The 23,918-nt window shown below is 34.7% G+C and overlaps 3 protein-coding genes across 3 annotated transcripts; all 3 read right to left on the bottom strand.

The window, feature by feature from the left end:
• Nucleotides 1–5,372: 5,372 nt before the first annotated feature.
• LOC131947934 (mitogen-activated protein kinase kinase kinase 3) lies at nt 5,373–9,667 on the bottom strand. Its single transcript, XM_059309341.1, has 6 exons — nt 9,093–9,667; nt 8,650–8,807; nt 7,132–7,251; nt 6,291–6,426; nt 5,905–6,076; nt 5,373–5,637 (listed from the first exon to the last, which is right to left on the bottom strand). Exons 1-6 carry the CDS (start codon nt 9,616–9,618, stop codon nt 5,418–5,420), a joined length of 1,332 nt encoding a protein of 443 aa, XP_059165324.1. The 5' UTR covers nt 9,619–9,667; the 3' UTR covers nt 5,373–5,417.
• LOC131947918 (serine/threonine-protein phosphatase 6 regulatory ankyrin repeat subunit B-like) lies at nt 9,665–13,093 on the bottom strand. The gene is made up of 2 exons (XM_059309320.1): nt 9,711–13,093; nt 9,665–9,675 (listed from the first exon to the last, which is right to left on the bottom strand). Exons 1-2 carry the CDS (start codon nt 13,084–13,086, stop codon nt 9,665–9,667), a joined length of 3,387 nt encoding a protein of 1,128 aa, XP_059165303.1. The 5' UTR covers nt 13,087–13,093.
• Nucleotides 13,094–13,152: 59 nt separating this feature from the next.
• On the bottom strand, nt 13,153–16,254 carry LOC131947917 (serine/threonine-protein phosphatase 6 regulatory ankyrin repeat subunit B-like; the record flags this gene model as incomplete). The annotated part of the gene is made up of 1 exon (XM_059309319.1): nt 13,153–16,254. A coding segment is annotated over exon 1 (3,102 nt), but the record flags the coding sequence as incomplete, so codon positions are not given.
• Between the last annotated feature and the right edge of the window lie 7,664 nt (nt 16,255–23,918).

The raw sequence follows: 23,918 nt of genomic DNA, 5'->3' as shown, positions 1-23,918 counted from the left end.
TCTATTTCCGTGTCTATACTATAAAGTGAGTACTGTTCCAGGTAGTTGGACTAAATTCTATATTTTCCAACTTAAGAGGTTTGCACATTTAGATGTAACACATATAATTGTTACCAGCCGATGGGGGGGGGGGGGGGTAAATAAAAAAGTTGTAACTTATCGGGTTACTGCCCCTGTGGGACCGCAACTATTGATGTTGTTTTTTGCATGCTCTTCTTTGAGCGATGCTTACCTGTGTTTCATGTCTTGTGACATGGGATTATGGTTATTTCGTGCCTGGGACCGTGTCAATCAGACCTAAGGCTGCTGTGGACACGGAGGGTGACGTTGTCTATAGGTAGACATAATGAAGGGCTACAGTCGTCGTCTTCTTTGGTTCTTGTTTTGCTGTGATCTACTGTTTTCTTCACGGTTTTCTACTGTTGTTCTACATCGCCGTTTATGGCTTGATGTAATGTCAATAAAGCCAGTAGTTGACAACAGCGTCGTTTCAGTGTGTACTAAATCTCAGGGTCAGCCCTCTTAAACACAGCACATCAGTGGGTAAAAAGCATCCTCATTGAGTGAGTGTTACATAAATATAAAAATTACTGAATTGCTAAACCGAAATGTCCAGAGATCCCCGGCAGATGAGGCTGGATACCTGAGGACAGCAACCCATCTAAGTGAGACAACTCCAAATCAAACAACTGATATCTTATAGTTTGTTCTTGAATGGACACAGACTACGGGGTAAATTAAAAAAGCAAAGAAGGATGACATTGTAGTCAGCAGCGTATATGGCGCATAAAATATTGACATAAAATATTGTGTTGGAGCCCTTTCAACATTACAATAAAGAACGAAGTAGAAGAAAACTAAATAAAGTGTAAACTAATATGTCAAAAATAAGTATTTTCGCTTAAGATTTTTTTTTGCTATTAGGCTTAAAATGTATGCCAGTTGCCGTGACTACACTATAATACTATACATAAAAAACTTAACATAAAACTCTTAGATAATTTTAAACTGGTATTTTTAATAGTAGAACAAATCACAAATTCATTTTTTTAATTTCTACAACACAGCTATCTATTCCTTATGAATGAAAAAATAAATCCTTTCATAAAGTCCGCTTTCTGTAAAATGAAATTCACCATTGTATAACACAAAATGTACACTTTTATTAGACCTGCGCTATGCCATACTATCAGGGGCGTAGCGAGGGGGGGGGGCGGGGGGTGCGGACCGCACCGGGTGACACCATTTAGGGGGGTGACACCAAGGCAAAATATATATAGAAAAACTTGAGGGGGTGCAAATTGAAAGTTTGAGTGGGCGGGCAAATCGAAAATTTGAAAGTTTGTCCCCGGGAAGTGTCGTTACGCCTCTGGGGGGGGGGGTGACACCATTAAGTGCCGCACCGGGTGACAATCGACCTCGCTACGCCACTGCATACTATATATAAAATAAAATACACACGAAAACAACTCATAGCACAGGATAATAATGGAATTGAAATAACGCTGACAGAACTGGTATCAGCTAGTTAAATACAGAGCCAGGCTACAATGCGTGAAATACATCGACCAGTGTCTTACCTGTTGGTTCGTCACGGTCCAAACTGTAAATTACTGCTGTGTTGATGGGGGCAGATACAAACAGACAATGGAAAATTGACGAATATTTTTTTGTGGTAACACAAAAAGATGGATTTTTAATTTATGTAACAAATAAACGTTAAATTGCTATTTAGTAAGACGTTTTTTTTTTACTAATGCGACCAAACGCGACAATTTAACACATTAACACTATGGTATTTACAGACAAAATAAAAGTTACACTAAAAAGCCTTTTATCGGTCCTCTTTAAAGGTGCATTTACAATCCATTTTATAACAAAAATTATATATTTACTCTAAAATTTGAAAATAACCTCACGTTTCTCTGCATTTTATAATTTTAGATAAAAGCTTTTAAAATATATATCTTTCAAATTTTTGTTAGTTTCATTGTTAAATGTTAAATTATTAAAAGATTAAGGCTTTTTAGAAAACGAATGTACAAAAACATATAAACATCTTTAAAAATGGTTATCGAATCCCTCTAAATAAACTCGGCCGATGCCGTTTTAAGTTTGAGGTTGATTCCTTAATAATTTTCACCCAACCACAATGTAGTATCGACTTCACGAAGAAAAAAACGAATAGTTCTTAGTGTCGTTAATCGTCAAAACTAATAAGTACTTACATTGTATCACTTTCAAAGCGAAATATAATTATAGTTTTATTAATAGACTCACAATAATGCATGGAGTTGGGGCTACTAACAAAATGGCAGCCAGGGACTATTTTCCCAATACAACTAACGTGTTGTGCACAACGATTTATTTTACTCGAACTAGTAAAAATAAAGAGTAGTGAATAAGAAAAATGGTCTAATGCAAAACTGAATGATCGTAAATGATAGTATTATAAACCAGAGTAAGTTTTATACATATATTTTATAACAAAATAAATAATATTGATTACATTTGATAACGAGGCAATTCCCATTGAAAACACTGAATTACTATTGATACAAATCTCGCCTGTGATCGTTTGTAATTTAAAACGTTTTTCAACAGACAATAAATAAAATGTTATGTGGCTCATTTCTATTTATCATGGAGATTTATGCATGTGCTCAAACTCGTTACAATGTTAAGTTTAAGATTACTTGAGTTTAACAAAACATTTAAACAACACATTTCATTTAACTATCATTAACATAATTAGTAATTTAAGTTGGCATATATTGTCTTGGTAAAATGATGAAATTGTCATTTCGTAAATTGCCGGTTTTATTTATTTCCTTAGATTTTTTCGGATCGATAAGGGAGGTTATATATATATATTTTTAACCGAGTAGATAATATGCATTATCTGCCTTATTTCTGACTATCCATTACTATGTGAAAATAACAGTTACGAACCTACTGATCTGTTTCGCATGACTTAACGCAACAAATTGTACCATAAAACGTTTTCTAGCCGAAAGACGGGGGGGGGGGGGGGGGGGGGGAAGTCGAGCTCCTTTTTTTCTGCTTCTTTCTTAATTGCAGTGTTGGACGGGATTTCCTTTAACACAGTCATTTGCCCGGAAGTTCTAAATCGGGACTTTTCTTTGAGGTTTTGCGACTACTGTGATGATGATGACGCTGCGTATGTATTATGCTTTAGCCCATAGAACGCCTGGCTTCCGAGTTATTAATAGTGCTCTATATCTATAGTCCATTTTGACGACATAGATAACCTACAAGTTTCACACAAAAAGTAAAAATACTAATGAATACTATAATAATCTTAAAATTTTATTCTGTAAATTAAGAGTTGAAATGTTAACAGTTTATAAAGTTTTATAAGTTGTACAACTTAAAGAACATTTATGGATCCTAGGATAATAAAATAATCATATTATTTTCTTTTATTATTTATTTAATAAATCGGAATATATTAATACTTATGATAATGTAATACAATATTAAAGAGAATAACGTGATAGCATAACAATACACAAATAAGTTTAAATGAATATATAATGCAATTAGGTGTGGATTTTAGTCTGTGTTTTAAGTTTTATTTAATGTAAACATCACTGACTGTCTTAGCTCTTTCATACCTTCTTAAGGTGGGGAGCAATACACATATGATGGGAAAGAAACAAAACAATTCAAAAAAGAAAATGTGTGCGACATATATGGGACGTCCCTAATATGTAGCGTCCCTTGATTGTGTGTGTGTGTTTTGCTGGAACGACAGATACTCTCTTTTTACAAGCTTTTATTTAACTCACTTCCTCGTTAGTATGTCGTCAGTCGTCAGTCTGTCTGTCGTCAGTCTAGATCGAAACGCAGGAGTGAAAATTCGGACAGTTCTACTTGACCGATACGATTCACAGTTTGCACGTGGGTCAAGACATGAAGACAATGCAATCTGAAACTTAATTTGACTTAATTGGATGCCTAATTAATTTTTTATGAATTAATTAAAATTTGGACCGAATTAGTAGGCATGTCTATCCAACCACACCACACGCGACATCACATTCAATAGCTGCGCCATAAGGTTCAATGGCTGCGCCATCACGTTCAATAGACGCGCAATGGTTTTTAGTCATGTAACACTATAGTAAATAAAACATGTAAAGTACTGAAAAAAAAAAATTCATAACAAGCTTTTATGTACCAATGCACTAAAAAGTAGAAAATAAATTATACACTACTGTTTAAATTACTATAAAGAAAAGCGTGGGTCTCTTCTCAAATATTAGTAAAGGTATCCAATAGGTACTAAAGTACTAAAGTGACCCACGCTTTTCTTTACTTAATTACTCCTTGATTTACAGACGCGCATAAGTCAATTTAGTGAACGACATTTTATCCACATTCTATCGCACTAAATAAACAAACGTATGGATCATGGTGCTCACGGAAAAGCCTAGAGAGCCAAATAGCACCCTGCGGAGCTCCTGAGCGAGTGTAGCAATTCATAATATTCATAGGCTATCGCGCCATTTAAAACGAACATAGGCGTCATAGTGCCACGGTTGAGCCCACGGCGCATAATTGCCACTTACCGGATGGATAATCAAACATTAAATTTGCCCATCGTGTCTTTAGTATATAGACTTTAAAAAAAACGTGCTGACAAGGAGCCCGGGGAGCTTCGGGACACGCAATCACCAGGGCGTTAGATGGCTGCGTCTGTTGTAGTTTTACCGCCCTTCCCGCTATTCCAGACGCCCGATTAACGGATACCATGTGTTAGGATAGCCGCTCTGGATCGCACCGTCCCTGGCGAGGCCAATAAGAATTGTTTTTTTCGCAGAAACTTTATCGGAAATATTATTATCAACTCCCAATGGCACTCGGATGAACGGTGTCAAACCACACTTTTAATTTTTATACACCGTATATAGAGAAAAATCGCACCCCCCCCCCCCCCCCCCCGAAGCATTGCCCTTGAGAAATTTAAACATTTTTTTTTTTGCAGAAACCCCCGCGGTGTGTTTTCATCAATTCACCAAAATGTCATTACGATCGGAAGAACTGCTTCGAACGGTAATCGACTATTATATTTAATTACCGTATATAGGAAATAATTAAATTATGCCCTGACAGGGCGCCAACCCCTGCGAATTTGAAATATTACTTTTCGCAGAAACTCACCAGAAGTATTCTCATCACGTTTCCAAATTTTCGTGCCGATCGCATGAAATGTGTAATGATGCAAGAAAGTCAAACAGACAAACCTAAAAACACACATACATTCATATATATATATATATATATATATATATATATATATATATATATATATATATATATATATATATATATATATATACGTGTATTTAAGTTAGTTAGGAAAATCATAAAAAATATACCACTTTGAACATTTAAAAAAAACGTTCAAGTGCCTCATCTGCAGTTGGTCGTTTTTTAGGATTCATGTGCAACAATTTTTCCAATAAAAGTTTTATAGATTTAGATGAACTTTCTGGAAGTTGATATACTGGCCTTTTTCTACATTTATATCTGTACGCAATTTGTGCATCCAAATATCCTGGAAAAGGTGGTTTCCCTGTAGCCATTTCAACAACTGTACACCCAACACTCCTATAAAATATTATTACATTTAAGCAACATATAATATATACGTTAAATTTTAAATTGGTATTTGAATAAATTGAACACACATGTTTATGATTAAATTAATTATAAATACTTAATGAAATGTTTCGACTTTAAACTACAATTATGTGAAACGTTTTTATAAACATTAATTGCTTGTTTGAATCATCAATTAAGTTAAAGCGCATGTATTGATTTTAAATGAATAAGAAACAGCTAATCACATGCGAAAAAAAATTAAGATATATTCACCAAATATCAGCCTTTAGAGTGTAAACTGTTTTTTCATTTCCACAAACAACTTCCGGTGCCATGAAGTTAGAGGTCCCTACAACTGATCTTGGTGAAGTTGTCTCCAGAAGTTTTGATAAACCAAAATCCGCTAGCTTCAAATTATTTTCATCTTTTAGTAATATGTTAGCTCCTAAAAAAAGAATTTATATATATATATATATATATATATATATATATATATATATATATATATATATATATGTATATATATATATGTGTGTGTGTGTGTTTGTGTTTGTGTGTGTGTGTGTAATTTACAGATATGTTTGTTGAAAGTATTATAATCGTATGCTATATTTAGAATTTTCAAAGCAGTTTAATAAATAAAATCATGCTTATTCAACCTTTAATGTCTCTGTGTATTATCTGTGGATTAAAGTTGTGAAGGTAGGAAACTGCTTCCAGTATTTGCTTTGTAAACTGAAATATTTTGGATTCATCGAGCGGGTTGTTTTTTGCAATATATCCGGATAAGCACCCCTTAAACAATGTATTGAAATAATATTAGTGTATGTTGTTAATGACGATGATTATGTAAAATATATCTAAATATATTCAAAACCCTGTGTAAATTAAAGGCAATTAAATATTGAGCTTAATGCAGTTAGTTTGTGAAATAACGATCGTTGTAGATATATTATTTTTAAATAAACGCATCAAATAACTATAATTTGATCAATGTGACGCTATACAAATTACTTGGGATTATCAAGTTTTTAATATTTAATCACACGTTTTGGGTTTGTATTTGTTTTTCTTCTTCGCTTTTTAATTCGAAGGTTTAAGGGATTTCCTTTCAAGTAGTAAGTGTCTTGTTATGCATCATTTATGCGTACTCCAATTTTAGCCTGTTTTTCAGTAGTTGTTTGATTTTGGAGTTGTCTCTTCTAGAAGATTCGCAATCTAAGCTGTCGGGCCCACCTTTAATTGCTCTATGACGCACTTTTAGGGACCATACTCCTAATATATCGAGGTGAGTGAAACATGTTACCTCTACTTCAGCTACCCCGATTGAATATAGTTACATATTTTTAAAAAGAGATGCATAATATAATACAATAAGATATGAATAGCATATTAATTTAATAAGATATCGAAATAAGAAAAATATATTTTAGTACAAAAACTTAATATACATTTAAATAATTATAAATTAAGCATTTATTGTTTCCAAAATGTAAATACCTGTGGCATATATTCGAAAAATAAATAAATTCTATTTTCTTTGATCTCAAAGCCGTAAAAATTTGTTATTCTTGTGTGCTGTAGTTTCATTAAAATATTCACTTCAGATAAATACCTTGACTGCAATGATAAAATTCATACAGTTTAGAATTTTCTTACTACTGTCAGATTTGTTTCTGTAAGTTAGTGTCGAGCACTTTGTCGTTTTACTTTTACAATACAATTAAATTAAATTATAAGGTTTTTAAAGGTTCAAATGGGAAATATCAAAGAAAGCAAAGAAAATAAACAGAAGAAAATATCTTGATGAAGATATTGAGAGCCGGGAAAATTTAAGTAATGTAGACTATGGCACATTGAACTCAGATTTTTAAACAAAATGTTTGACAATGCTGGTGATCTTGCAAAAACAGGGCTAATTATTCTACACTCAAGTGAAATACATGCTCAGTACTATTCCCCGTGATAAATAAATAACAATAGAATGGTACAGACGTACCTTAAATTTAAAGCCACATTTTTATACAGCTTATAGAAGATGCTAAAAAAATGATTCTAAGCACAATTTCGCACATAGCTCAAACGTTCGGCTACAATTTTTGTTTATAATTATTACTGTTATAAACCTACGTTTTTTGTTGTCAGTGCATTGCAATACAGAATACACATTTACGCAGACACACTCATATATATATATATATATATATATATATATATATATATATATATATATATATATATATATATATATATACAAAACATGTACACTCACACATACCTACACACACCACTTTTAACCTATTTGAAATAAAACCAAGTAAATGTAAGCCTGTCGCAGAACTGTTATCGACCAGTCAATAAAAAATATCAATATCGAATGGATTTCAGTAGGAATGAATTAACATGGACACGCCCTTTTTTATTGTATTACACTGTATGTTAGACATTTTTACTATACATGTCACGGGGTGGATTTTTTCTAAACCGCGTATTATTCCGAAAGCTACGCCACTGATATCAAAATTGAAAAAAAGACATGTCATCTCTTAATACATTCATATTAAATTTACCGCAATTTTAATTAATTGTTACTTCACAGATAAAATCATGGCTACATGCATTTGGGTCCGTTCCACCGTTTAGAATTAGTGTATAAATGAAGAGGTGTATTGAGGATACCAGGAAAAATATAACCACCTCCATAGCAAAATACCTTTGTGCATTAACGTAAATGTATCAGCCGTATGACGAAGTACACACGTACACACTTACAGACCCTTAAGTAACATATATATATATATATATATATATATATATATATATATATATATATATATATATATATATATGTGTGTGTGTGTGTGTGTGTGTGTGTGTGATTTTGTTTTTAAAACTGTTTTTTTGTAAAATTACCATCAATCTAAATTCTCAAATTAATACCTACCTTCTTACATTTTGTTTATTACAATAGCAAATATGCAAATAATATTTAAGCAAAAAATGTATCAATATACACACGATATTTGATTCTTTATAAATGATTTCTTTGACAGCAAGTCTGGTATCAGTATCAAGATCATCCCTGTCTACGATGTAAATACTTCCACTGGCGCCTTGTCCGATCAATACTTGACTTCTAGTCCAGTCATTTGGTACATACGGTGCTAAAAATTTATCTTTAGAAAGACATCATTTGTAAATATTAAGCGTATTCTAATTTGGTATTAATTTTGCAAGAACATAAATTTAACAACAAGAAAATCAATAAACTATATATCAAATAAAATCAACCCGATAGAGCTATAAAATGAAACAGATGATTAATGTTTTACATATTTTCAAAATATAGTTGTTTGTTTGAAACTAATTTCTTCGGACCGCTGTATTTCGTTTTATGATTGAGTACACCAAAACAATACAATAAATATATACATTCAAAAATGAACCGCAATTAAATCTACCTGCATATGGATCCAAAGAAATTGAAGATTTGTTGACATTCCAAAATATACAAGAAATCTTCCTTTGCAGTATTTTATCAGCGCGTATTTTTATAATTTCAAGAGTTTCCATTAAGTTAACTTTTTTTGTAAGAAAATTGGGATTGTTTTCAGCAATTTTCAAAAGAAAATCTACTGTGTTTACCTGAGATTTAACGTCGTTTGTATTTAGGATGTTTATACACATTCTTAAAAGTTTAATCATTTTTAAGTCATAGTGCTCCAAATGCATCGAAAATTTATTAAATAGTTTGAACACATTTTCACGCCTATGAAAAGAGGCAAGCATTAATGGATTAAATCCATGTGTATCAAAAGAATTAACATCCCATCCACTGTTGATTAACAGCAGAACAGCGTTGTAGTGCCCATTTTCAGAGGCTAGCATTAATGCATTTTTTCCATAAATATCAACAGCAGATACATCACTTCCAGCTGCAATTAAAAGTTTAATAATGTTTTCGTGTCCTTTAGCAGAAGCAAGCATTAAAGCGTTTCGACCATAGTTATTGCAAATATATACATTTCCCCCCTTATTTATTAACTGCACGACAATGTTTTCATTTCCTTGTCCTTCACAGTTAGCAGCATAGTCTAAAAGCTTGAAAACGCTGATGTTCCCTTTTATAAGGGCTAATGTAGATGCTTCATTTCCATCTTTGTTAACAGCATTTATATCAGCTCCACTGTTTATTAAAAGTTGAACAACTTTATCATGCCCTTTTGTAGCAGCAAACATTAATGCATTCCATCCATCATTGTCGACAGCATTTACATCATAACCTGCTGTAATAAATAGATCTACCGTCTCCTCATATACATCACAGCCAGTATTTAATAACAAGCTTACAACAGTTTCATGTCCGTTTTCAGAGGCTATAATTAATGAACTGTTTCCGTCTTTGTCAACAGCATTAACATCAGCTCCAATATTAATTAACTGTTGCACAACTTTGTCGTTCCCATTTTGAGCAGCTAACATTAATGCGTTCCATCCATCAATGTCGACAGCATTAACTTCACCACCTGCTGTAAACAATAGCTTTACCGTCTCCTCATGTCCTCTATCTGAGGCCAGCATTAGAGCATTTTTTCCATGCTTATTTGCAGAATTTATAGCAGAGCCACTCTTTATTAACAGTACTACAACAGGTTTATGTCCATTTTCAGAGGCTTTTATTAATGCACTGTTTCCGTCATTGTCAACAGTATTTACATTGCCTCCGCTATTAATTAACTGTTGCACAACTTTGTCGTGCCCATATTTAGCAGCAAACATTAATGCATTCCTTCCTGATTTTGCGACCACATCATAATCACCACCTGCCGAAAGCAACAGCTTAACCGTCTCCACATGTCCTCTACCTGAGGCCAGCATTAGAGCATTGTATCCATCCTTATTAATAGCATTTACATAACTTCCATTGTTTATTAAAAGCTCAACAACATGGTTGTGACCATTCTGAGAAGCCAACATTAACGCATTCCATCCATTAGTATTCAAAATGTTTATATCAATTCCCTTTTTTATTAAATGCTCAACTATATCGGTGTGGCCTGCATGTGAAGCAAACATTAATGCATTACACCCTTCAATGTCGACAGCATTAACATCAGCTCCACTATTAATTAACTGTTGTACAACTTTGTCCATCCCATCTATAGCAGCAAAGATTAAAGCATTCCATCCATCTTCGTCGACATCATTAACATCACCACCTTCTGTAAGCAATAGCTTTACAGTCTCCTCGTGTCCTCTACCTGAGGCCAGCATTAGAGCATTTTCTCCATTCTTATTAGTAGCATTTACATTACTTCCATTGTTTATTAAATGCTCAACTATATCGGTGTGGCCTGCATGTGAAGCAAACATTAATGCATTACACCCTTCAATGTCGACAGCATTAACATCAGCTCCACTATTAATTAACTGTTGGACAACTTTGTCCATCCCATCTATAGCAGCAAAGATTAAAGCATTCCATCCATCTTCATCGACAGCATTTACATCACCACCTTCTGTAAGCAATAGCTTTACCGTCTCCTCGTGTCCTCTACCTGAGGCCAGCATTAGAGCATTTTCTCCATTCTTATTAGTAGCATTTACATTACTTCCATTGTTTATTAAATGCTCAACAATATCGGTGTGACCTTCATGAGAAGCAAACATTAATGCATTCCACCCTTTATTGTGGACAGCATTAACATCACTACCTGCTGTAATCAATAGCTTTACCGTCTCCTCATGTCCTCTACCTGAGGCCAGCATTAGAGCATTTTTTCCATTCTTATTAACAGCATTTAATTTGCCTCCACTATTAATTAACTGTTCTACAACTTTGTCGTGCCCATATTCAGCAGCAAACATTAATGCATTCCATCCTGATTTTGTGACCACATTATAATCACCACTTGCCGAAAGCAACAACTTAACCGTCTCCTCATGTCCCTTACCTGAGGCCAGCATTAGAGCATTGGTTCCATTCTTATTCACAGCATGGACATCACTTCCGTTGTTTATTAAAAGCTGAACAGCATCGGTTTGCCCATTCTGAGATGCCATCATTAACGCATTCCATCCATTTGTATTCAAAAAATGTATATCAAATCCCTTTTTAATTAACATATCCATCGTTTCTGTATTCCCAAAATACGAAGCCATCATAAATATATTTTTTTTTTCTGGACTAATAACATTTATGTCACATCCATGTTTAATTAACAGTTCTGCAACTTTATTAAACCCATTTTTAACAGCAAACATTAATGCGTTATGTCCGAGTTTGTCGACAGCATTAATATCAGCTCCACTATTCATTAACTGTTGAACAAGTTTGTCATGCCCATTTTTGACAGCAAATATTAATGCATTCAATCTATTAATGTCTACAGCATTTACATCACAACCTGCTGTAAGCAATAGCTTTACCGTCTCCACGTGTCCTCTACCTGAGGTCAGCATTAGAGCATTTTTCCCATTCTTATTAGTAGCATTTACATTACTTCCATTGTTTATTAAATGCTCAACAATATCGGTGTGACCTTCATGAGAAGCAAACATTAATGCATTCCACCCTTTATTGTGGACAGCATTAACATCACCACCTGCTGTAATCAATAGCTTTACCGTCTCCTCGTGTCCTCTACCTGAGGCCAGCATTAGAGCATTTTTACCATTCTTATTAACAGCATTTACATCACAACAACTATTTATTAATAATAGTACTACAGTTTCATGTCCGTTTTTAGAGGCTAGAATTAATGCACAGTTTCCATCATCGTCGACAGCATTCACATCGCTTCCACCATTAATTAACTGTTGGATAACTTTGTCGTGTCCATTTGCGGCAGCACAGATCATTGCAGTCCATCCAATATTATCGACAACATTAATATCATCACCTGCAGTTAGCAACAGCTTTACAGTCTCCTCATGACCGTTACCTGAGGCAAGCATTAGAGCATTGGGTCCATTCTTATTAGAAGCATTTACATAACTTCCGCTATTAATTAACTGCTGTACAATTTTGTCATGCCCATTTGTGGCTGCAAAGATTAATGCATTCCATCCGTCTTCGTCGACAGCATTTACATTAACTCCACTACTAATTAGCTGTTTTACAACTTTGTCGTGCCCATGTTTTGAAGCAAAGATTAAAGCATTGGATCCGTCTTTAGTGACAGCATTAACATCACCATCTGCTGTAATCAATAGCTTTATCGTCTCCTCACGTCCTCTAACTAAGGCCAGGATTAGGGCATTGGTTCCATTCTTATTAGCAACATTTACATCACATCCACTATTTATTATCAATTGTACAACAGTTTCATGTTCGTTTTTAGCGGCTAGAAATAATGCACTGTCTCCGTTTTTGTCAACAACATTTACATCACCTCCATTATTAATTAACTGTTGTACAACTTTGTCGTGTCCATTTGCGGCAGCACGGATCATTGCAGTCCATCCACTTGTGTCTACAGCATTAACATCACCACCTGCTGTAATCAATAACTTTACCGTCTCCACGTGTCCTCTACCTGAGGCCAGCATTAGAGCATTTTTCCCATTCTTATTAGTAGCATTTACATTACTTCCATTGTTTATTAAATGCTCAACAATATCGGTGTGACCTTCATGAGAAGCAAACATTAATGCATTCCACCCTTTATTGTGGACAGCATTAACATCACCACCTGCTGTAATCAATAGCTTTACCGTCTCCTCGTGTCCTCTACCTGAGGCCAGCATTAGAGCATTTTTACCATTCTTATTAACAGCATTTACATCACAACAACTATTTATTAATAATAGTACTACAGTTTCATGTCCGTTTTTAGAGGCTAGAATTAATGCACAGTTTCCATCATCGTCGACAGCATTCACATCGCTTCCACCATTAATTAACTGTTGGATAACTTTGTCGTGTCCATTTGCGGCAGCACAGATCATTGCAGTCCATCCAATATTATCGACAACATTAATATCATCACCTGCAGTTAGCAACAGCTTTACAGTCTCCTCATGACCGTTACCTGAGGCAAGCATTAGAGCATTGGGTCCATTCTTATTAGAAGCATTTACATAACTTCCGCTATTAATTAACTGCTGTACAATTTTGTCATGCCCATTTGTGGCTGCAAAGATTAATGCATTCCATCCGTCTTCGTCGACAGCATTTACATTAACTCCACTACTAATTAGCTGTTTTACAACTTTGTCGTGCCCATGTTTTGAAGCAAAGATTAAAGCATTGGATCCGTCTTTAGTGACAGCATTAACATCACCATCTGCTGTAATCAATAGCTTTATCGTCTCCTCACGTCCTCTAACTAAGGCCAGGATTAGGGCATTGGTTCCATTCTTATTAGCAACATTTACATCACATCCACTATTTATTATCAATTGTACAACAGTTTCATGTTCGTTTTTAGCGGCTAGAAATAATGCACTGTCTCCGTTTTTGTCAACAACATTTACATCACCTCCATTATTAATTAACTGTTGTACAACTTTGTCGTGTCCATTTGCGGCAGCACGGATCATTGCAGTCCATCCACTTGTGTCTACAGCATTAACATCACCACCTGCTGTAATCAATAACTTTACCGTCTCCTCATGTCCACTACCTGAGGCCAGCATTAGAGCATTGGTTCCATTCTTATTAGCAGCATTTACATCACATCCGTTATTTATTAGCAATAGTAGAGCAGCTTCATGTCCGTTTTTAGCGGCTAGAAATAATGCACTGTCTCCGTTTTTGTAAACAACATTTACATCACCTCCATTATTAATTAACTGTTGTACAACTTTTTCGTTTCCATTTCCGGCTGCAATGACTAATGCATTCCATCCGTCTTTACTTACAGCATTGACATCACCACCTGCTGAAATCAATAGCTTAACCGTCTTATGATGTCCGTTACACGATGCTAGCATCAAAGAATTCATTCCATTTTCTAAAGTCGTATTTACATCACCTCCACTATTAATTAACTCTTGTACAATTTTGTCGTGTCCATTTCTGGCTGCACGGATTATTGCAGTCCATCCACTTTTGTCTACAGCATTAACATCACCACCTGCTGTAAGCAACAGTTTTACCATCTCCTCATGTCCACTACATGAGGCCAGCATTAGAGCATTGGTTCCATTCTTATTAGCAGCATTTACATCACATCCGTTGTTTATTAAAAGATGTACAACAGTTTCGTGTCCGTTTTTAGAGGCTAGAATTAATGCACAGTTTCCATCATTGTCAACAGCATTAACATCACTTCCGCTATTAATTAACTGTTGGACGACTTTGTCATGTCCATTTGTGGCTGTAAAGATTAATGCATTCCGACCGTGTTTATCCACAGCATTAACATCACCACCTGCTGTAATCAATACCTTAACCGTCTTATGATGTCCGTTACGCGATGCTAGCATCAAAGAATTAATTCCATTTTCTAAAGTAGTATTTACATCACCGTCACTATTAATTAACTCTTGTACAATTTTGTCGTGTCCATTTGTGGCTGCGAAAACTAATGCATTCCATCCGTCTTTATCGACAGCATTAACATCACCACCTGCAGTAATCAATAGCTTTACCGTCTCATGATGTCCGAAACACGATGCTTTCATCAAAGAGTTAATTCCACTTTCCATAGTAGTATTTACATCACATCCACTATTAATTAACTCTTGTACAATTTTGGCGTGTCCATTTGTGGCTGCAATGACTAATGCATTCCATCCGTCTTTATTGACAGCATTAACATCACCACCTGCTGTAATCAATAGCGTAACCGTCTCCTCGTGTCCTCTATCTGAGGTCAGCATTAGAGCATTTGTTCCATTCTTATTAGCAGCATTTACATCACATCCGCTATTTATTAGCAATAGTACAGCAGTTTCATGTCCGTTTTCAGCGGCTAGAAATAATGCACTGTCTCCGTTTTTGTCAACAACATTTACATCACCTCCATTATTAATTAACTCTTGTACAATTGTGTCGTGCCCATTTCTGGCTGCACGGGTCATTGCAGTCCATCCAATATTATCGACAGCATTAACATCACCACCTGCTATAATCAATAGCTTTACCATCTCCTCATGTCCACTACATGAGGCCAGCATTAGAGCATTGGTTTCATTTTTATTAGCAGCATTTACATAACATCCATTGTTTATTAAAAGTTGTACAACAGTTTCATGTCCATTTTTAGCGGCTAGATGTAATGCACTCTCACTGTTTTTGTCAACAACATTTACAGCACCTCCATTATTAATTAACTCTTGAACAACTTTGTCATGCCCATTTGCGGCTGCAAAGATTAATGCATTCCATCCGTCTTTATCGACAGCATTTACATCACCACCACTATTAATTAACTGTTGGACAACTTTGTCGTGTCCATTTGCAGCAGCACAGATCATTGCAGTACATCCAATATTATCGACAGCATTAACATCACCACCTGCTGTAATCAATACCTTAACCGTCTCATGATGTCCGTTAGACGATGCTTGCATCAAAGAATTAATTCCATTTTCTATAGTAGAATTTACATCGCCTCCACTATTAATTAACTCTTGTACAATTTTGTCATGCCCTTTACTAGCAGCACGGATCATTGTAGTCCATCCAATATTATCGACAACATTAACATCACCACCTGCTGTAAGCAATAACTTTACCGTCTCCTCATTTCCTCTATCTGAGGCCAGCATTAGAGCATTGGTTCCATTCTTATTAGTAGCATTTACATCACAGCCATTATTTATTAAATGTTGTACAACAGTTTCATGTCCTTTTTTAGAGGCTCTTTACTATCACGTTGTTCTTTTTCCTTTTGAAAAGCAAGTGGTGAATAATTCAAAGGATTTATACTAACAGTATTTAAAACAGTTTTATTGACTTCTGTGTATTGACCATTCATCTTTTTATGAAGCTATTTTGTTTCTATTGTTCAAGGAAAATACAAAAAGGACGTCTTGATGCTTTAGAATTAAAAACAAGAAGTAAATATTGGACAACTGGTTAAAGCAAAATTCTCATTTTTAATAAGTCTTATATTTAACATTATGTAAAATTACTTAGTTATTTGCAATATATATTATATGGTCCAATTTTACGTTACTATATAATAAAACGTTATTATAACATTGTTCCCATAGTAAACGTGTCCAATTTTTAAAAAAACATTAACTGTTATTATAGCTGTATTAATAACTTAACCTAGTCCATCTTTTTTAAAAATCCAGGAATGTAGTGAGAATTTTAGACACAAAAACCAATATCAGATATATGCCTAAGTTTCTTCGTCACAAATTCCTTGTATATCTCACATTTTTAACACAAAGCCACAGATCCATGTGTCTATGACGTTGTTGAATACCTTCTCTAAATGAGTTTTTTTTTTATCAGTAAAGCAACATTTATCACTCTAAAAACGGAATTAAACTAAGTGATAACAGAAACGTAGTTGAACTTGTTCAAGTCTAATCGTAAGTTATAGCCTACACCACAAAAAAATCCAAATCTTAAGTATGAAGCAGGCTTCTACATTATCGTTACAGAACCGGTTCTCTCCGGTATGCTGTTGTCTATCTTTACCTGCGTGTTACGCTTATAACTAATGTGTTCGTCTGACTTATATTTGCAAACTTTATATTCGTTTTTTTAACACGATAAATTCGAATAAAAACTTTAAAACAAAAGTTAAAGACCAAAGTTTGAGAGATCGCTTGACATATAGACGATTTACCTAACGTACGGTTCTTTTTCGTAGCATCTATTAGGGGACTCCAAATCCATTTACTTTTTTTAAATAGTAATATGTATAACTAAAGTTTTTAATATTTAAGTCAATGAATTAGTTTTGGTATTTTATATAGTATTTTGCTGTATGTATTTATTTTAGTAGTAATTGCATGCATAGTTATATTTGACCTGTGGAAGTTTAGATAGTAAGATAACCTCATACCTGACACCCTCCGAAAGTATCCACAAAACGCAACTTTACTGTGACCGCTCTACCAATCCTTTTTATAAAGGTATGTCTTTTAGGGGCTGGAGAGAGATTGTGTCAAAAAAGTGGGATACATTTTAAATGACGACGCTTCAAGTGGCAAGTAGGGCTGATTGATGCAGTCGACTGATTGTTTGCCAAAAAGAAACTAGGTTGTCTAGTATTCTTTTGAGTAGACATTTAAGTCTAATACATTTTTTATAGCCGGCAGATCCAGTATGACGATAACCGCTAACTGGGTTGTCTCATCCTTGGTTAAAACATCAATCATTTTATCAACTCATCCTTACAACTAAAATGTATTAATCACATTTTTTGTAAAGAATTATTAAATTTACAAGTCTTAGTCTAAAACAAGTTATGCAACAGTTTCTCTTTACTGTCTGTTTTTGCTTCTACCCTAATGCCGATCTTGTGTTTTATCTGTGCGTCCGTTTCTTCATTCGAAAACGCCCATCATGAGTCATGACTAGCGCAGCACACTCTAGCCCAAACTTGATAATCACAAGTCAAAACTACTTGATCGGTGAATGTTTACACACTCTTATCAGTGGCTGAAAAAAATAATCTGGGAGTGATCTTCCCATCAGTCCCTGCATCAAGTCAGTCGTGTAAACACCTGCCAATCAGCACTACAAAAATAGAGCTTTCAAGGCAAAACACTATCATAGCTTGTGCAAAGTAGAGAAAGAGCAGGTAGGTTTTGATCCCTTTGGGTTTGACTGCTCGTTCTCTACTTGGACTATATTCTGAACCTTTGTCTACCCTTGGCGTTGAAATACCACTTTTTGTTATTTTCCCTATTTCAGTAACGTCTGTTTCCATCCCCTCTACACGATCGATCTTTCCTAAACTTTCTCGAATATTCTTACGTAACACTACGGGGGATGGCAACTCGGGTAATATACATGATTTTTAATCCATTTTAATTACTTAAACTTTTTAAAATATAATAGAATCTCGTAGAAAAAAAGAATATCGCACTAAGTAAATGGCAAACAATATGTGTATTAAAGTTCGCAATGTTATCAGTACTTTGTATATTCATAAGCGATTTTTTGAGAAATCGAAAATAGCGTAAATAATTACTTTCAGTTAAAGGAATTTTCTTAAAATTTTAAAGAAGGAAGTACGTTAGAGTTTGTACAAACATGTAAAAATTCATTTATTTATCTGAAACAGTACTCATGTTATAGGCTTTTGAAAAATTAAAAGTAGAATAAGTCACACATCCAGTTAATGGAAATCGCTGAAAAGTTGATACAAGACTACACATGAGCTATAATACGTATATATTAAATTTTATCAACCTAGCTGTAGCGGCACTCAACTTATCGTATTCACAGAAATACATACACACACAGACATACGGACAGAAATGCTGATAAGAAATAAGAACGTATGTAAATAATCGAGTTCGGCTTCAGCTATGTTAAAGTTTATTTAAACCAGAAAACACACTGCATTATCTAATCTCCCTGTGGAATAATTTGTGTTTCCCCAGTCCCCACCCACATACTCTCGTTGCTGGGTGAAAGAAAATAGAGGAGAGGGAAAGACGGTGTAGCCTACTATCAGGTTCATAGGCTTATAGGTGGGCAGTGTTTCTTCCAGACTTTTTTCTCCGGGGGGGGGGGGGCTCTTGAAATTTTCGGGGGGGGGGGGGGCGGTAGACTTTCTTCGGGGGGGGGCGGACACTGTTAAAAGTATATATATTCTATATAAATTATATAGAGATGCCTGGAAGAAACTCTGTAGGTGGGTCTGGTTTAAACTACACGTAGTCATGAATTCAATACCAGGAAGTAAATGTTGTCACTGCTAAGGTAGCAGTGACTACATTTTTCACATAATAATGTACACTATTACCGGCAAAAGCCACTGTGTAGAAATCAGGCTGGTTTAAAAAAAAAAAAAACTAAGTCCCAAAATAGTTAATTCAATGTTCTATTGAACAAACAAACTAGATAAAAGTGATCGTTTGATGGGTCGGTAGCCTGGCTTTAAACATGTCAATTTCATTTGAGCTTTTGGAATTAAAGTAAAATAATATTTTGCAATTTATTTTAAACTTTAAGAATACAAGATACCCATGTTTAACAAAAAATAACTAACACTTTGTTCTCTCCATCATTTTTATTGCTTAATTAATTGGCTGGAAACACCATTTAGCTATGTATTTCCAAAAGTTTCAGGCTTCTAGAAGATAACACTGATCCTTTTATTACGAAGTGAAACATGGAACTCCCTATTCATTTTTCACACATTTACACCGGCTATCTTAGAACATGCCTTATGTCTTTTATTGTTCGCGAGGCGCCAGACACCATACATCAGTCTGTCTGCCAGACACGAGTGTACAAACTGGTGAAGATAACTTTTTGTTTGTTCCAAGAATAGGTGGGGTAGGCCTTGCTTATTACTTAGAAAAATTTGACGTCAAAATCCATATATAGGAATGAGTATTATAAGCGTAAAAAGTTTGACTGGGAAGAAATTCTTTGATAAAATAGGCCAATCGTGAAATTCTATTGAAAAGCGAAACTAGCAACGATTGGCTATCGAGTGGTTATCTGGATTTGGTTCGCCATCTTGACCTACAGTGTAAACAAACAGGAGTGGTGTATAAAATGAACACTCCAGCCTAAATTGGTCAGTTAAGGGTAGACTATATGGATAAGACATTTTTTTATGTAATAGGTATCAGGAACGTTATCACATCCATATGTTAAGTGCATTCACTCTCTTGACAAAAATATTCATAAGCCACCATTAGCAGTTTAGGTTGCCATGGAATCTTCAAAATGTTAAAATTAACACCTTTTCAAACCTCTAATACTTTGCCTGGGCTCTACATCTAGCAATTCTGATTTCACATTTAAATTAATCATATTAAAATCTACATTTCTACGTTTATACAATGGAAATGGTTTTATTTTCAATTTTTTTATGCAAAAGAAGTGTAAACATTTAGGGGGTTCACTTACATAAACAGCTATATGTTACATCTAAATTGAACAGATAAACGTAATTTTTTAGGTGCTATAACTGTCAACATGTGTGTAGGAGTTTCATTCATGTATTCTTGTTGGTTACAAAGCTTTAGCAATTTGAAAGTTGAAATTTGTGTGAACATCTGATATTGAAAAACGTAAAAAGAAGTAAAAGAATGCAGGCCGAATGAAAATGTGAACAGAAACTTATAACCTGTTGTATTTTTATGTAAACTATCTATTTGACTAAAAGAATTTATGCATGACACACAAAAGAAAAACAAACACCCTCAAATATGAAGAAATAGAAGAAAATAAAATTCCTACACCGGTGTCAAAATTTTATTTGTTTTTTACATACAGGTAAAAAGTTAAGAATTAAAGCCAGTATAAATATGTACACCAGTAGTGAATATACAAAACACATAGCATAGGATTATTAAAAGCCATCAGCTTGATAGCATGGATCATCCTTAGCCTCCTTTCCGCTGACATCGGTGCAACGCTGTGACATATATTCTTTTTTTTAACTTTTGTATTGCTGTCAGCTGCAGCACCAGCTTCCTTAATTCTTAGCTCATTCTTGTCTTCTAACAACTTTATAGTCAATTTAGGGACACTGAGGTCCAGCTTTTTTAACACACATACAAAGCATAAATGCCCCTCGCTGAATGTTGAGAAAGCTCTCGCCAACGCTGAATATTGTCTTTGGGCATCGAATCAATATAAATTGGTTTAAACTCTGATTGGTGTTTTGTGTGCCACCATGGATAAGTCTTTTTAATAAGCTGTCATAAGTCATCCGCAGGTAGAATGGAAACATTTTGTGGGCCAGAGGCAAAGATAAGTATGTAGATTGTCTGTGCTCTGAATGGCTAGGTGGAGACTTTCCTTTTGCCAGTGCTTTTTGAAAAAAAACACCAACTGTCGATCCCTGTGAGACATTGATGGTGTCTGGGCTTTTTGTCAGTTGACATGGAGTGATGTAGTGCACTCCATTTTTCATCATTGCTATATCAGAAAGATTGGATAAAATTGCCTCTCTAAAAAATGTTGCACGTTACTGTGGTTTTACATAATCTTCCGCCCCTTTTCGGCACATTGTCAGGCCGATTTATCAGGGGACACAGTTTCAGAATCTTCCACTACGGGTGCGGAACTGGGTAGCTTTTATGGAAGAGCAGGTATATTGAATGTGACAGGATATAATTTTTTAAAAAGCTGATTTAATAATTAAATCAGTGCAGTTGGCGTTATGTTTGTTCATTAAAATAAATAGTTGGTACTAATTCTATAATCTAGATGGCAAATTAAAAAAAAGATAATAGATTTACGTATTTTTAAAAGAAACTATACTTAGAGGACAGGGGAAGGTGTGGTTGTTGTTGTGGAAAACTCAGACCGTGGTAGGTAATGGGAACAAGTAAGGGAATGGACGTTTTTCAACGTTCCGATTGAGTAAATTTTAGGACTGTGTTTGTTATTTTAAAAAAATGATTGGTTTAAATCTAGACAGTGAAAAACAAAAACAGATGATAGAGATAAATTCAAATTTATGGATGTCAGAAATTTAGAGTTGGATAAATTTTATCCCGCTCGATTATAACATGCAAAACGTACTTTACTGATAAATACAGAGATATATACGTCATATGAATGGATTAGTCGCTCTAAGCGTTAAAACAAATGAGAGTTAAAAATGGTTTTGGTACCGTAAAACGGTATTGAGAAATATAGTAGGAAAAAAGTAACAGAATAAAAAATCACAGGATATAATTTCACAGGAAAAATAAAAGGAAATCAACATATGATTAATTAATTATGTAAACACCAATTCAAATACATAGCAATACAACAACACCAACCCTACACCAACCACAACAACAAACTCTACATAAACCATTACACTAAAATAAAACTCATAGCCTACAATTACCCAAACACTACCCCTATACAGAACTCCACACCAAAACATACAAACCCGTGTTCTACCTTACCCCAACCTTGACACAAACCTATTGTAAGCTAATGAATACCACAACTAAACAAGATGAGCGATTTTAGTGCTAGATTATTGTCCCTTTCATTGTGACAAAATAGCATATGGATGGGGGAGGGGGCGGTGGTGTATGAATGGTTTCAGATTCGTTATGCTATCAACTGGAAAGATGTTTGAACATTTATTAGATTCGTCCTGATCATTCCTAACCCTCAACCCCCATCCCTACGCCATACCGCATAGCATCTCATATTGGGGCTTGGTTCAGGTTTTTTATTTTTATTCTGACCAAGGTGTTGTCACTCAAAACGATTGTAGCATTCTAATAAATAATTGGTAAAATGACTAGCAGAAAAAAAGCATATAATACGTGTTTTATCGAAATCACAATTATCGAACTATAATTTTCTTATACTGAAAAGGTTGTTATGTAATTGGAATATATTATCTAAAACACCGTTAATCATTGAAAGCATTCGACCTTCTGATGAAATAATAAGTAGCACTGTAATCATATCTACCCCTTTCACAAACATTAAACTACATAAAAAGGAAAAGAGTTGTTCATTATTTAAAAAAAAAAAAAGAACTGATATCTGTTACACGAAAATTAATTTGTTACAAAGTAGTCTTAAATCTGCTTGATTTTTGGCGGCCACAAACATTGGTACATATTGTACAAGTAAGGTCTACTTTCGTCTGTAGGATCTACGTATACGACCAGTTTTTCTTTCAGACTCTTTTCTCCCAGGAGTGGGGGACGGGGGGGGGGGGGACGGGACACTACACAATTTTGGTGGTTGGGTGTGGGGTGGACTAAATTTTCCGGGGAGGGCCCGGACATTGGTAAAATTATATTTTCTATATATCTTATATTTTGTTATGGTGGGCGGTAGAAAGAAACTCTAAATGCGACTTTTGTCAAGTTTGAGCTTAGGTGCAAGGTTTAGGGTGTGAATACAGCTATATTTAGTATGAATGTGCAGTAACTACGTGTAGATAAAAGTTAAAAATGCCGATTCTGGATAAAAATCCGTTTTCAATGACATTTTTAGTTTCTTGTTATGTTTGAAGTTGAGGTGGTTTTTATTTTGGTTTCTGTTTAGAAAATAAGACAATGCTATAAATCTAGCGTGCGTTGTGTTTCTTCCTCAACGGGCCAATTATCTAGTAGTTAATGTTATGTAAAATATTGAGGCTGGTTAGAAAACCTATGAACAAAAACATGTAAACATCGACAAAATAGTGATCTGGTCCCTTTTAGCGAACACGGCC

This window comes from Physella acuta, unplaced genomic scaffold, assembly GCF_028476545.2.
Source record: "Physella acuta isolate Inbredline_101_S28 unplaced genomic scaffold, ASM2847654v3 ptg000616l, whole genome shotgun sequence".
Lineage (NCBI taxonomy): Eukaryota > Metazoa > Mollusca > Gastropoda > Physidae > Physella > Physella acuta.
The sequence above is the reverse complement of the archived record's forward strand: the minus strand, read 5'-3'. Positions and strand labels throughout refer to the sequence as shown.